Source organism: Harmonia axyridis, chromosome 2 (assembly GCF_914767665.1).
Source record: "Harmonia axyridis chromosome 2, icHarAxyr1.1, whole genome shotgun sequence".
Classification (NCBI taxonomy): Eukaryota; Metazoa; Arthropoda; class Insecta; order Coleoptera; family Coccinellidae; genus Harmonia; species Harmonia axyridis.
The window spans coordinates 4,010,556-4,024,245 of NC_059502.1; the positions used below are offsets into that span (position 1 = coordinate 4,010,556).

A 13,690-nucleotide genomic window follows, 5' to 3' on the forward strand; every position below is an offset into this window, starting at 1 on the left:
TGCTTTTTGTTTTTTTTAAGATACGTCTTACGTGGAATACCTATGTACCTATCTAAATTTTATGGTGTTCCAATACCTACTGATTTTTTCGATATGACATTAGTATGTAAAAAATATCCAAAAAAATCGGAAGCGGAGTTTTTCATTGGGAACCAATATGGTTTATGAAGCAAAATTACTCATAAAATCTGATTTTTTTGTAACAAGAATCACGTTCATCCGGAAATGAAAATATCTAATTATAATTGAAACAAAAATAACATTATGTACTTTATGCTAATATATAAGGAGTTGGGAGATGTAGAATTGATGGGAGAATTCCAAGCCTGCATCACTATTCTTACTATAACTAACAATACTTCACTTTGTATGTAATGTTGCTTGAGTATCACCAGCAACGGATTGAATGTAATCCATCGAATGGATTTCATCCATTCAATAAAGTATTCTCAGGCCCAGTGCAATGTCTACGGTGCGAATTCAAATAAGTACAAAAAGTACTAGACAATATTTTGGTCCTTCTTTAGTCCGAATAGTTATGAGTCCACCCTGTGTAATAAATCAATCGACGATTTCAGTACCATTCATTGACTCTTTGACCCTTCAAAATTTTAAAACAGTCCAATATTTATTAACGTCTTTCGTTTCAAGTGGAAAAAATTGAATTTAAGTCCCCTAATCTAATATTCACAACATGAATGAATTTATTCCAATGATATTGAAAGAAAATAGGATATTTGGACCCTAAAGATACCCTGAAAATTTCTGTTCGAGGTTATCAAATACTCGAGTCTAACCTATAATCATTACAGATCTGCCTTGGCTCAAAATTCCAAAATCGCAGATATTTGGGCAAATAGAAGTGATCACAGAAAGAGAGAAACAAATAATTTGGGATAGCTAACCTAAAAAACTAGAGTATATTTAGAAAATCTTAGAAGTTTCTTACCTTGTCAAGTTCTTCCTCATGTTCTTCTTTTTTGAAAGACCAAGTCCATTGTATCAACCAAATATAGCAGAATGTTATCGAATTCAGTCTGATTTTCTGATTTTATCATTTTGATTTTACCATTTTCTTCTTCTCATACTCCCTCAAAAAGAAAGAACCTCGATCAGTGAGAATGAGAATTCAAGACTTCTGCTCCAAGATAATACGAATAGCCAATATCCATCATCTATTACATCTGAAAATCATAAATAATTACAAAAAAAAAATGTCGATTCTCAATCATTCTATTTATCAAGAAATACCAATTCTTCTGGAGACGAATGAAAATTACCAAAACTAGGAACAAACAAAGTCAGGCAGTTAGCATAGAGAATTATGTCCTTTTAGAATGCGCACAGATACGAAATTTTCCAAGAACATTAACCTGATTCATAGTATTTTGATTTGAACCGATTCTATTTCAATTTGTATATTGACGTAATGTTAATGATGAACAATTTGATTAAAATTTCCAAATCTCAGGAGTTAGATACTGTAGGAAATAATATGAAGCTCAAAAATCATCCTCTACACTTCTACCAAACAGTTTTCAATTAAACATGGATAAGTAAGCGAAGAATTCAAAAGAAAAGTAACCGAAAAATATAACAGAAACAAATTATTATACGAGTTATATGAAAAAACTCAGTATTACTTACATTTCTGTTCCAAAATTCTCTTCAACTCAGGACATCATTTGTCATTCTATGCAATATTAACGCGAAATAAGAAAATCACAGACTTCCCGATCAGAAAATTTTAACTAATTCGGGTAAACAAACACCTGGTGGTGATTTGGCGACTGCGTGAAGAAAAAATTACATTCTTTCAACCTGATAAACAGATGAATCATCGATTGTGAATTTTTGAGGTGTAAACAGATGTTCGAAACTAGACTTTTCAGTTCGGAATATTCAATTTCAATTCAAATTTTGGTTGGAAGTAGAAATATGTTGACATTTCTAAGAGTGAATATTTTTTCTGTGAATTGAATCAAGTAAGTTTGAATTTAATACTGATATTTCTCTCTGAACAATATAGAAATGATTTTATTGGCTGATTTTCGAAATAATTTTTGCTCCAGAGTCTGGCAAAGGTAGAGAAATTGTGATTAATGTTGGGTTGGATGGTTGAAAAAAAAAGTTGGTACCCGATTTCATTATGAAAAAATTTAGATCATCCTGAACAACTTTTGTTTCGTGTCTGTCTGTCGATCTGTGTGTTCCACTCAATTCTGTTCGTCCGTCCGGTCTAGCCGTTCGTAAACTGGATAACTCTCGAACGGAAATACCTAGAACCTCGAAATTTTTATGGCAGGTTCAAAACTCGAATGCTTCATCTGATTTCATTTATAGGCAAAACAAGAGAAGGGATTCCGTAAATATGATCGTTAGAAATTTTGTTTTTGAGATAATTTCGAAATTACGATTTCGATCGGAAAGAAATTAAACATTTGGTTGTAGATTGACTATTTCGAGTTCTTTGAAAAGTTTTATGTTGATTGCTTCACCACAAGCAGAGCAAATTCAAGAAGAATATCCAAAAAAACTCAATATTTCAGTAACAAAATATGGAATGTGAAATTACTTCATGTAAAATTTAATACAACAGCGCATAATCAACAGAAATATAAAATAAATCCATTTGTTGTTGTTTGAAAAATGAATGAAAACGAATTACTAATTTGCATGTTCGTGAAGCTATAAGAGAAAGCTCAAATATTATGGAATTCATATCCTTACCTTATGTGGAAAATACTATTATGATAAACAAGTATGTATCAATAAAGAGGAAAGGATTTCGTAATATGAAAAGTGGAATACCTCAAATTCTCAACATATAAAAACGTAAATGCTGACATGAGTTTGAAATTGAATTAAAAAAGACTGATTCGTAACCATTGCCAAGTAATTGGCTAGGTAATAATTAATTCTTCATTGTTCTTGTCACATAAATGGCCTAGTTGTTGAAATCATGTTTCCCTTTTACATCGACATCTGTAACATTTCGAATCGATACTCAGAAAAAAATCAGGTTGATTACTACAACGAAAGATTAAGATCGAGGTTGAAGCATTTCACCTATTACAGATGATGCAGGAACCTCTTGAAAAAATGGTGTGAATAACGAATGAAAAACTGAATATTTCATAAGTTTTTTTCTGTGGAAATTTTATTCCTTAGAAACCTAAAAGATTAGACAGAACAGAAGAAGGAAATTCAGGCACAAAATCTGAAATTTGTTTTAGAGGACTCGTTCAACGAAACGACGTCTATAATTTTTCAATTTTGAGCTGCGAATGGTCTCAAACGATAATAATACACAGCGCAAAAAAATTAACGCACATTATGGAAATCCCTTATTTATTCTACAACTGAAGGTGTTCTCAATGCTAATTATTTTTATCACAATTATGTATGCATATGTTATCCACTTTCAACGTTTTTCTTCAATACAGATGTTTTTTCCCAGCAGGAATAAAAAAAGATGAGATTATCAGATTTTGAGTGTATTGGCTCCATTCTGAAATCAGTTGTTCTCGATCAATTCTAGTGATCAATAGTTTTTCTTTCGTTTGATTTTCTACACTCGATGGCTATGCAACGCGAAACACGCAATTTGACCCAAGAGGAATGTGCCCAAGCGGTAGTTTTGCGAGAAGAAGGGTGGACATACACAAGAATTGCAGAAAGGTTTGGAGTTTCCCATACAAGTGTGTCCAGAATGTTGCAGCGATTCAGGGAGACAGGTATGAATGTCCGAAGACCCGAACAGGGTAGACCACGGGTAACAACTGCCATTCAAGAACGTTACTTGAGAGTTTCTTCGTTGAGACAACGGTTTGCAACCGCTCACCTTTTTCAAAATCAGCTTGAGCAAACTCATGGGGTGCAAATTAGCACTCGGACAATAAGAAATCGCCTCAGAGAATATGATTTAAGGCCTCGTGTCGCGGCAAGAGGCCCAGCGCGTTTGGATTTTGCAAGAGAGCATATCCATTGGGAAGAGGCTGATTGGGAAAGAGTTCTCTTCACAGATGAGCCTAGATTCTGCCTCTACTATTGTGATCGACGTTCCCTTGTATAAAGACGTACACATGAAAGATATGCTCAGTGCAATTTCCTGAATACTACTGGTTTTGGGGAAGGAACGATTATGGTATGGGGTGGAATATCTTTGACTGCTCGCACAGACCTAGTGGTCGTTGATAATGGAGCTATGAATGCTGATAGGTATATAAGAAACATTATTGGAGAGCAGGTAGTGCCATTTGCCCCATACATTGGTGAAAATTTCATTTTTATGGACGATAATGCGAGACCCCATCGTGCGCGCATCGTTCAGGAGTACCTTGAAGAGGTTGAAGTCTCTCGAATGTAATGACCAGCAAGAAGTCCAGATCTCAATCCGATTGAGCAGGTTTGGGACAACCTCAATAGAAGGCTTAGAAGTTCAGAAAATCATCCAGCTACTCTTAATGACTTAGGAATCCAACTCAGAGAAATCTGGGAAGGATTAGATCAGAACATTTCAAGATCATTCATTTTGAGTATGAACCGTCGTCGCCGAGCTGTAATTAACGCAAGGGGTGGAAATAGCAAGTATTAAATCACTTATCAGCATTCCAGTATTTCGAAAATTGTTTATTTCTCTTCTTTCACATAAGATTCGGTGAAATCCTGAATTTTTCTTCCATTTAATGTGTCTTGTTTCGTTCGAAACCTTCCCGAGAGAACATAAAAAATAAGTTATAAAGTCAATGTAGAGTTAACTAGAGTTAAAATTGAGATTTTCAGAAGGTACGTTAATTTTTTTGCGCATGTTTATAGAACTTTTTTTAGGTACTTAAATCATCAAAAGAATCTCTAATTTTCCTTTTTAACTCCAATTCAGGAACATCCGGTATACTGGTAAGATATTGATAAAATTTGGCAGAGGTGTTCAGGTTGCAACGTAAATTGTTTAATAGCATTTCAAACATTTGAATGTGAGTATAGGCGAATAAGGAAATTTCTTGATATAAAATATCAAAAACCGAAAATAACACAGTGTGAAGTATTGATTTTCCATGTCAGATAGCTGCAAAACGCTAAATCTGAATAACCCATCGAAATATATAAATTAGAATAGTTGCTCCTCAAGATCGAACAGCTCAATGGATGAACTTGAACTTGTATAATATTCAACATTGTATATTTCACAAGTAATTCATTCATTTGAGAGAAATAGACATGGGTAATTTATAGTTTACGTTCATTCCTTCAGTCTAGATCGAATTAAAATGAACTGGATTATTTATAAGCCGCATTCCTCAACGTTTTCATCATTCGGTATCGCAAAACACAGAAACAAACAGGATACATTGATCGAGATCATTTTGTCACGATGTATTTTTGAATTTCGAGCTGGGAATGGTCTCAAACATTTCAACTCAATAATGACAACTCTTTAGTAAGGTTCAATTCTGTCCGTCCGGTCATCCGTCAACATGTAAACTTTGAAAGGGTTGTTTCTTTTTGAGGGAATATGAGAAGAGGACAAATGGCAGATTCGAAATGATAAAGTAAAAAACTTTTACAGAATTAGATAACATTCTACCGTATTTGGTTAAGACAAATTTAAAACGGATCCAGTATTTTTAGTGAAGACAAAGATGATAAAGTACTTGATAAGATATAGTTAACAGGCCAATTGAAAAGTCCCCGGTCTACCATAGTAAAACACATTTTTTTTTGGCAAAATTCGATTTTATTATTCAACATAATTGCCTTCGAGGGCGATACAACGATTATAGCGATCTTCAACTTTTCGATACCTTTTTTGTAGTACGATTTGTCTTTCGCTTCAAAATAGGCCTTAGTTTCGGCGATTACATCTTCATTGGCGCTATATTTCTTTCCAGCGAGCATTCTTTTGAGGTCTAAGAACAGGAAAAAGTCGCTGGGCGCCAGATCTGACGAATACGGTGGATACAGAAGCAATTCGATGCCCAATTCATTCCAATTTTTTTCATTGATTTGTGACACGGCACATTGTCTTGATGTATTATAAGAGTTAGAGGACCATTGGGATAGGTACATCTAAAGGGTGTTTTTTTTCGAAGTATATAACTTTAAGTTGGCATTATTGTTCAAGATGGCGACCGATTCAACAGCTGTCAAGTGATTTATTCTCAGTTTGGTTTGGCAATTCATCATGAATAGACTCACGCCTGAACAATGCTTGCAAATAGTGCAATTTTATTTCGAAAATAATGGTTCTATGCGGAATACGTAACGCGCAATACGTCCATTTTATTTTGTTTAGCGATGAAGCGCACTTCTGGTTGAATGGCTACGTCAACAAACGAAACTGCCGCATTTGGAGTGAAGTTAATCCTCAAGTGTATATCGAAACACCGTTACATCCAGAAAAACTGACTGTTTGGTGCGCTTTATGGGCTGGTGGAATCATTGGTCCGTACTTCTTCAAAAACGATGATGGTCAGAACGTTACAGTCAATGGTGATCGTTATAGAGCCACGATTACCAACTTTTTCATTCCTGAATTGAACAACCATGATGTCCAGGAGCTGTGGTTCCAACAAGACGGCGCAACATGTCACACAGCCCGTGCCACAATCGATTTATTGAAAGACTCGTTTGGTGACCGCCTAATTTCACGTTTTGGACCTGTGAATTGGCCTCCAAGATCTTGTGATTTTACACCGCTAGACTACTTTCTGTGGGGCTATGTAAAGTCATTGGTCTATGCGGATAAGCCACAAACCCTCGACCATTTGGAAGACAACATTCGCCGTGTTATTGCCGATATACAGCCACAAATGTCGGAAAAAGTCATCGAAAAGTGGACGTCCAGATTGGACCACATCCGAGCCAGCCGTGGCGGTCATATGCCAGAAATCATATTCAAAATGTAATGCCACAAGATTATCTTGCGGATAAATAAAATTCATGTCGATCGAATAATCCATCGTTGTTTTATTGCAATTTAAAGTTCTATAGCTCTAAAAAAGGCCCTTTATTACTCTTGAAGTTTACTATGTTGACGAATAAAGTCGAATTTTTAAGAAAAAATGGACCTATCGAGCGAAATGTTTCACGCATGAATGAGCGAGCTCTCTCGGTTCCAAGCAAGTCCTCTTCCCCATTTTTTCCAATATCAACCGCCTTGAAAAACGTAACATACGAAGAACCGAAAGATGATATGCAGCTTTGTGTGTATACTTTCAACTTGACATGCTTGGCTCATGAATGTCGATAATCTGGTCTTAGAATAGAAGACTAACTTCAGGAGTAGAGAGGTGACCAAGAAGAAAGTTTATGCTTAGTAGTAGACCGGTGTTCTTCAAAGTTAGTTCGCGACAATTTTCGATAAGAAATGAATACTTTCATTTTTTGTGCGTTAACCATAATTTGGACTTGCTTTGGTCTTGCTGGGACTAGTAACTTTCGAAATTCTTTCAAAGATAATGGTGAGTTGTTTAATTGCTGGTTGAAAAATGATTTATTGATGATGAATTAATTGACGTGATTATTTCAATAGTTGGTGTTTTTTTTTGTTCTCCGTTTGAATGGAGTCACTGTGGTCAATTTTATTTTATTTGAGATTGATAATAAGATCGTTGAAACCGCAAGCTTAAGTATATACTATCATAGATTGTTCAGATTCATTATGATGTTGAAAATGTAAAAAAAGGAAATTGATCGTAATATTCAAGTTGATTGGATCGAAATATTCCATGAATGATTCGATGTTCATTATAACTTTATGGTCTTTTTAATACTCCACAATTAGGTATATCGGATCGATTTTATTGAATCGTAAATTTTTCTCTACTGTTTTCCTTTACTTGATTACCTACACCTTTTCGAAGTGAAATAAAGTGTGTGTTTTATGCAGATTTTGGTATAGTTAGGGGGAAATGCGGACAAAATGACATATGCGGACAAAATGAACTTTTCGATTTTTTCAAAATTGTCGCCATATAGTTCGGGATTTCACAGTGTTTCAGGTGCCTCTTGTTATGTTGACAATCCTGCGAAGGGAATGTTATCAATTTTTTCCTCGAAAATTTCAGTTTTTTACCTCTAATTTCTGAAATATTGTACTGATCACCCAACTGCAAGCATTTTCGTGATCTACATAGTCGAATCAATCAATAAAATGATACAATACTCCCATGAAGGAACTTTTATTTTTTTAAATTTTCTAAGGGTTAGGTATGGAAAATTTTACGAAAATTTTCCGACAAAAATTTTTGAGGTTAGATCGAAATACGGCGGCTTATTAGAAATCGTCAATTCTTGCACCGCACACCGATTCTTCGTAGAGCTCACGGTTTCGAGTAAATTTGAACTCGAAATTTTGGAAAAAATTGAATTTGCCTCGAAAAATCGTTATATCTCCTGAATTATTCGTCACAGACTCCTCAAATGGAAACGGAATTTTTTTTTCAATTTTCTAAGGGAGAAAAAAATTTTCAGGTGAGATCGGAATTCAGCTAATCAAAGATCGTTTATTCTTGCACCGCTCACCGATTCTTCGTAGAGCTCACGGTTTTGAGGAAATTTTAAGTCGAATTTGGGAAAAAAATTGAATTTCCATCCAAAAATCGTTATATCTCCTAAATTATTCGTCATAGATTCCTTAAATAAAAACGTTTTTTGAACATCGGGTTCTGATCTGAAACATAGTGAGGTTTCAAGGGAGTAGCTCACGTCCAGGAGAAGTTGAAGCCTCGGGCTATTTTATAAGATTTTGAATATTTTATAAAACAAAAGGAAATAACAGCCATAGTTCAAATAACACATTTCTAAATTGAAACTTCCGTTGCAAGTATGCAGTTGCCATCAATAAATAACTGAAAATATGCATGGCAATCTGCAGATGAAACCACAATAATTTTTGTGGTTACCCAATAACTACAACCAAACGTGAAAAATTAATTTTCGATATCCAATATTGAAGTGGATACCCACAGCACGTTTCAAGAGCCGCTTGCTCGAATTGTACACTAAATTACATCCAAGGAAATGCAGTAATTCTGTATCATTTCAGGATATCATACTTCCGCAGTAAAAGGTAGAAGTACTGCTTTCCTGCAGATAAATCTGTATCACGTTCAACTTTCTCATTCGAAAAAGTCGAACCAGTTACTTCTTTTGGTTTTATTCAAATGCCACATTATAATCCGCCTACTAGATGCTAAAATCACTAATGAAACGATATTGATTTTTACATTAACAAGCTTGATATCGACGTCTTGTTAATTGAAATAATCTGGTATGGAAATCAACTTACCTTAGTTGATCTTTTACGTGAATTTTGAAGGACCAAAAAAATGCAGTGCAACAATATTGCTCATTTAATTAATTAATGATATTCGCTATGTTTTTTCATGTGTATCTATTACCATTAGAGATAAATATTTTATCTGTTTGAATTTTATCTCAACTGGTATTCAACATGACTGTTTTACAAGAAAATCAGTCGATAAATAGTATGATAATATTAAAAATATCCAAGAATTCTGGGGAAAACTAAGTTTCGAACTATTAAATAAGAACATGTGAATTTTTATAATTCAGTAATAATTTCAGTAATTAACAGCAGTTATAGGTACAAATGATTTTCCTGTCTAAGATTTTGAATGAGTTTCAAATGATGTTCTGCATCTATGTAGTTGTAAATATGGTTTCGAAGAATTTTTACTCGAATGCTCCATAATTTCAATCAACTCTTGTTCGTTAACTGCCTTTTTTTGTCCAATGTTTAAATGGCAAATGATCTATGGGAATTGTTTGATGTTTTGAACTTTTTCGTGTGCATTCCAATATTTTTAGCAGATGTTGTTGTATATTTAGACATTGAAGTTATCCCTAGAGGCATGTTTTTATACCAAATTCCTTTTCCCCAATTTGGATGTGTAATTAAAATTTTATATGGGCTTACCATCAAACAGAGTTTGTCCATTAACCAACTTAACTGATTTAATTGGTTTTCCAATTAGGTAGTTTGTATTTAAAAATAAAAACATAAATTGTTCAATGTTATGTATGGAAAATAACATAATTCATTTTGTTTACATAACCATTTGACCAAAAATGAGCTTCATCGTTCAATTTCTCTCAGTATTCACAAATAAGCAATGATTTCGATGAAACAAAAAATAATACAGTCTTGCCCTTACAACCAATTTTAAATTGTATAATTCCTATTTGAACCCTGAACCTTGCGTTCTACAGTTGTGTAAAAGCTGGACGGACAGAACCGATTTTGAGACCACTCTAGTCTCGAAAGTCGAAAATTATAGGCATTTGGTGAAGATGAAACAAGTGCACAAAAATAGCAATATGGCTAATCATCCAATTCGATTCAAACATTTATCTCACCATTAATCTTCTCATTTATGAATATTTCTTGATGTACAGATTATGTAGATTATAATCAACAAGATTGTGCACTTCAAGATATTTGAATTCATTACCGCAGAATCATGACTTTATAGAAGAGGATTGCTAGTTATCTTGCATTTTAATCTCAAATAATTTGAACATGTGAATACGTTAAAGGAGCGAAGTAATATGTAAATTATATGTAGGTGGATTCTTCATCTCTATTCAATTCAGAGAAATTATGTAGTTGGAATGTGTAAGTTTTTCTGTCTCAACTGCAGAAAGGTCTGAGGATTCTTATTGAAAATTTATTATCGACAACGATTGTCCAAATTTTAAACACCTCCTACAAACGAACAACTCGATAATCGAAATATATTATGTATAATCTATATCGGAATCACTTTTATTTATCTTAATTTTATGCAGGATTTTGACAAAACCAGTAGCATTCAATAAAAGAAATCGTCTCAAATCCGCCATTATAACACCTAATAAATTACTGTCCGAATATACAGGACATTCAGCATGTTTTTTTGTTGACATCCAAAGCTATTAACTTTCTTTTGTGGAACCGACTGAATTTCTTCTTCGTAGCTTACTTCATATAGAGACTTGATTCATTTTACGGAAAACTCTTGCCTTCTGTGTTTCATAGTTTACACAACATAAATCTCTTCTGAATTAGCATTCCATACTTATAAAGGGTGTTTTTTTAGAGCTATAGAACTTTAAATTGCAATAAAACAACGATGGATTATTCGATTGCATGAATTTTATTTATCCGCAAGATAATCTTGTGGCATTACATTTTAAATATGATTTCTGGCATATGACCGCCACGGCTGGCTCGGATGTAGTCCAATCTGGACGTCCAATTTTCGATGACTTTTTCCAACATTTGTGGCCGTATATCGGCAATAACACGGCGAATGTAGTCTTCCAAATGGTCAAGGGTTTGTGGCTTATCCGCATAGACCAATGACATTACATAGCCCCACAGAAAGTAGTCTAGCGGTGTTATCAACAAGATCTTGGAGGCCAATTCACAGGTCCAAAACGTGAAATTAGGCGATCACCAAACGTGTCTTTCAATAAATCGATTGTGGCACGAGCTGTGTGACATGTTGCGCCGTCTTGTTGGAACCACAGCTCCTGGACATCATGGTTGTTCAATTCAGGAATGAAAAAGTTAGTAATAACGGCTCTATACCGATCACCATTGACTGTATCGTTCTGGACATTATCGTTTTGGAAGAAGTACGGACCAATGATTCCACCAGCCCATAAAGCGCACCAAACAGTCAGTTTTTCTGGATATAACGATGTTTCGACATACACTTGAGGATTAGCTTCACTCCAAATGCGGCAGTTTTGTTTGTTTGTGCGCTTCATCGTTAAACAAAATAAAATGGACGTAGTGCGCGATACGTATTCCGAACAGAACTATTATTTTTGAAATAAAATTGCACTATTTGCAAGCGTTCTTCAGGCTTGAGTCTATTCATGATGAATTGCCAAACCAAACTGAGAATAAAACACTTGACAGTTGTTAAATCGGTCGCCATCTTGAACAGTAATGCCAACTTAAAGTTATATACCTCGAAAAAAACACCCGTTATAAGTAGACGATGGAGTATTAAATTCTCAAACATTCTTTCCCAAATAAAAAACAAACTTCGTGAATGATTTACTTCAGATGCACTTACCTATAAGTGACTTTCATCTTGATTAATTGCTTCTCGACATAGTCGACAAAAATTCGATAAAATATTACATTTAACCGAGTAGTAAGGAAACTAAGTAGCAAATACATTGTGCAATATGTCCTAGAGGTGCCCTATAAGCACATTACCGATTAAAAAGTTCAATAGCACGCATGAACTAATGAAGAAATTAATAATGTTGAATCATCCTACTTATTCGCGTGAAAATTGTCGAAATAACTAAAACTTTCAACATCGCATCCATTATGACTATTCTGAATCACTTCTGGACTAGTTCATAATCCGTTGAATATTGGTTATGTCAAAACATTCATTCAGTTCTTCAAATCAATTTTCACGCACTCTATCCGAAAAAATTGAAAATAATTTTCTCAGATGATTTATCTCGAAAGCACTCATCATAAAAGTGATGTTCATCTTGATTAATTGCCTTTTGAGATGCTGGACGGAAAATCTATTGAAGATTACACTAAACCCATTTTGGAATAACTAAGTAACAATTATTTTATGCAATCCATCCTTGAAGAATCCTATAAGTATATAAGTGTTTAAAAAGTTCAACATCACAATGCTCAATATGCAGTTCTGAATGATGTTGACTAATTGTAGATATTTGCGTGTAAAATTCAGGTATATATTCTTCACAATTTAGGTGATTTCGATTCAACCGTATGAGGTCACAAAATTGAAGATATTTATACAAGCACTTTCGACAGACGACCTCACATTCTTTTAAATATCTGGTACGATATTGGTGTCTATAAAATTAAATCCCAACATCCTGAAGATGCACCCAAAACAATTTACGATGAAGGTCATAAAATAACGAAATGAAATGTCGAAGGTTATATACAAAATTTAATTCATATAATGAAGACAACATATGGATATAATTGGTTTTATAAATCAAAAATTTGAGAATGTCTGGTATTTAATCTGTCTGCAACGATTAACAAATTTATGCCTGAATGAATTTTTAAGTTGTTATATTCAAGCCTCAGTATTTACATAATCAATGACATATGTTTTTATTTTACTTCTAGATCTAGAGAGCTTTTTCATTCACCAAATGCGCGTTTGAAGGCCACATCTATAACTATATACAGTTTTGGCCTCCAAGGCTGCAATAGGCGTATGAATGACGAACGCTCAAAGGCTCCTGACTTGACGTTACTATACTTGATATTACTTGAGCTCAATATGCTCGCGTCTCACGGCATATATTTTTGCTTTCTAAATTTAACTAAATAAGAGGATTCCTCGAGTGCCGAGAGACTGAAGCATTCGCCAGTGTGACTTCAAGAGTAGTTTTCTCATATTTCTATGAAATCTATTGGGAGATTCTGGTAGTTTCAGTAAAATCTCTCCAAAATTGACCAAAATGGCCAAGGATTTATATCAACGTCAGCATCTTCAGCTCCAGGTGAAAGAAAATTTACCAGAGCTGCTCTTACAGTTACAAAAACCCGCAATAGGTTAGGCGACAAATCTATAAGATGCCTCATGTGTCTCAGATCCTGGATGGAAAATTATGAAATCAAACAAAGCCTGGAGGTTTCTCACTATTAAGAAACTTT

At 34.3% G+C, this 13,690-nt stretch overlaps 1 protein-coding gene across 1 annotated transcript in view; it reads left to right on the forward strand.

Annotated features, from left to right (window-relative positions):
• Positions 1 to 7,210: 7,210 nt before the first annotated feature.
• The window catches only part of LOC123672704 (C-type lectin 37Db), a 30,589-nt gene continuing 24,109 nt past the window's right edge, over positions 7,211 to 13,690 (forward strand). Inside the window, exon 1 of the mRNA XM_045606946.1 lies at positions 7,211 to 7,463. Within this exon, the coding sequence (XP_045462902.1) occupies positions 7,370 to 7,463 (94 nt within the window). The 5' untranslated portion in view covers positions 7,211 to 7,369. The remainder of the gene's footprint in view (positions 7,464 to 13,690) is intronic.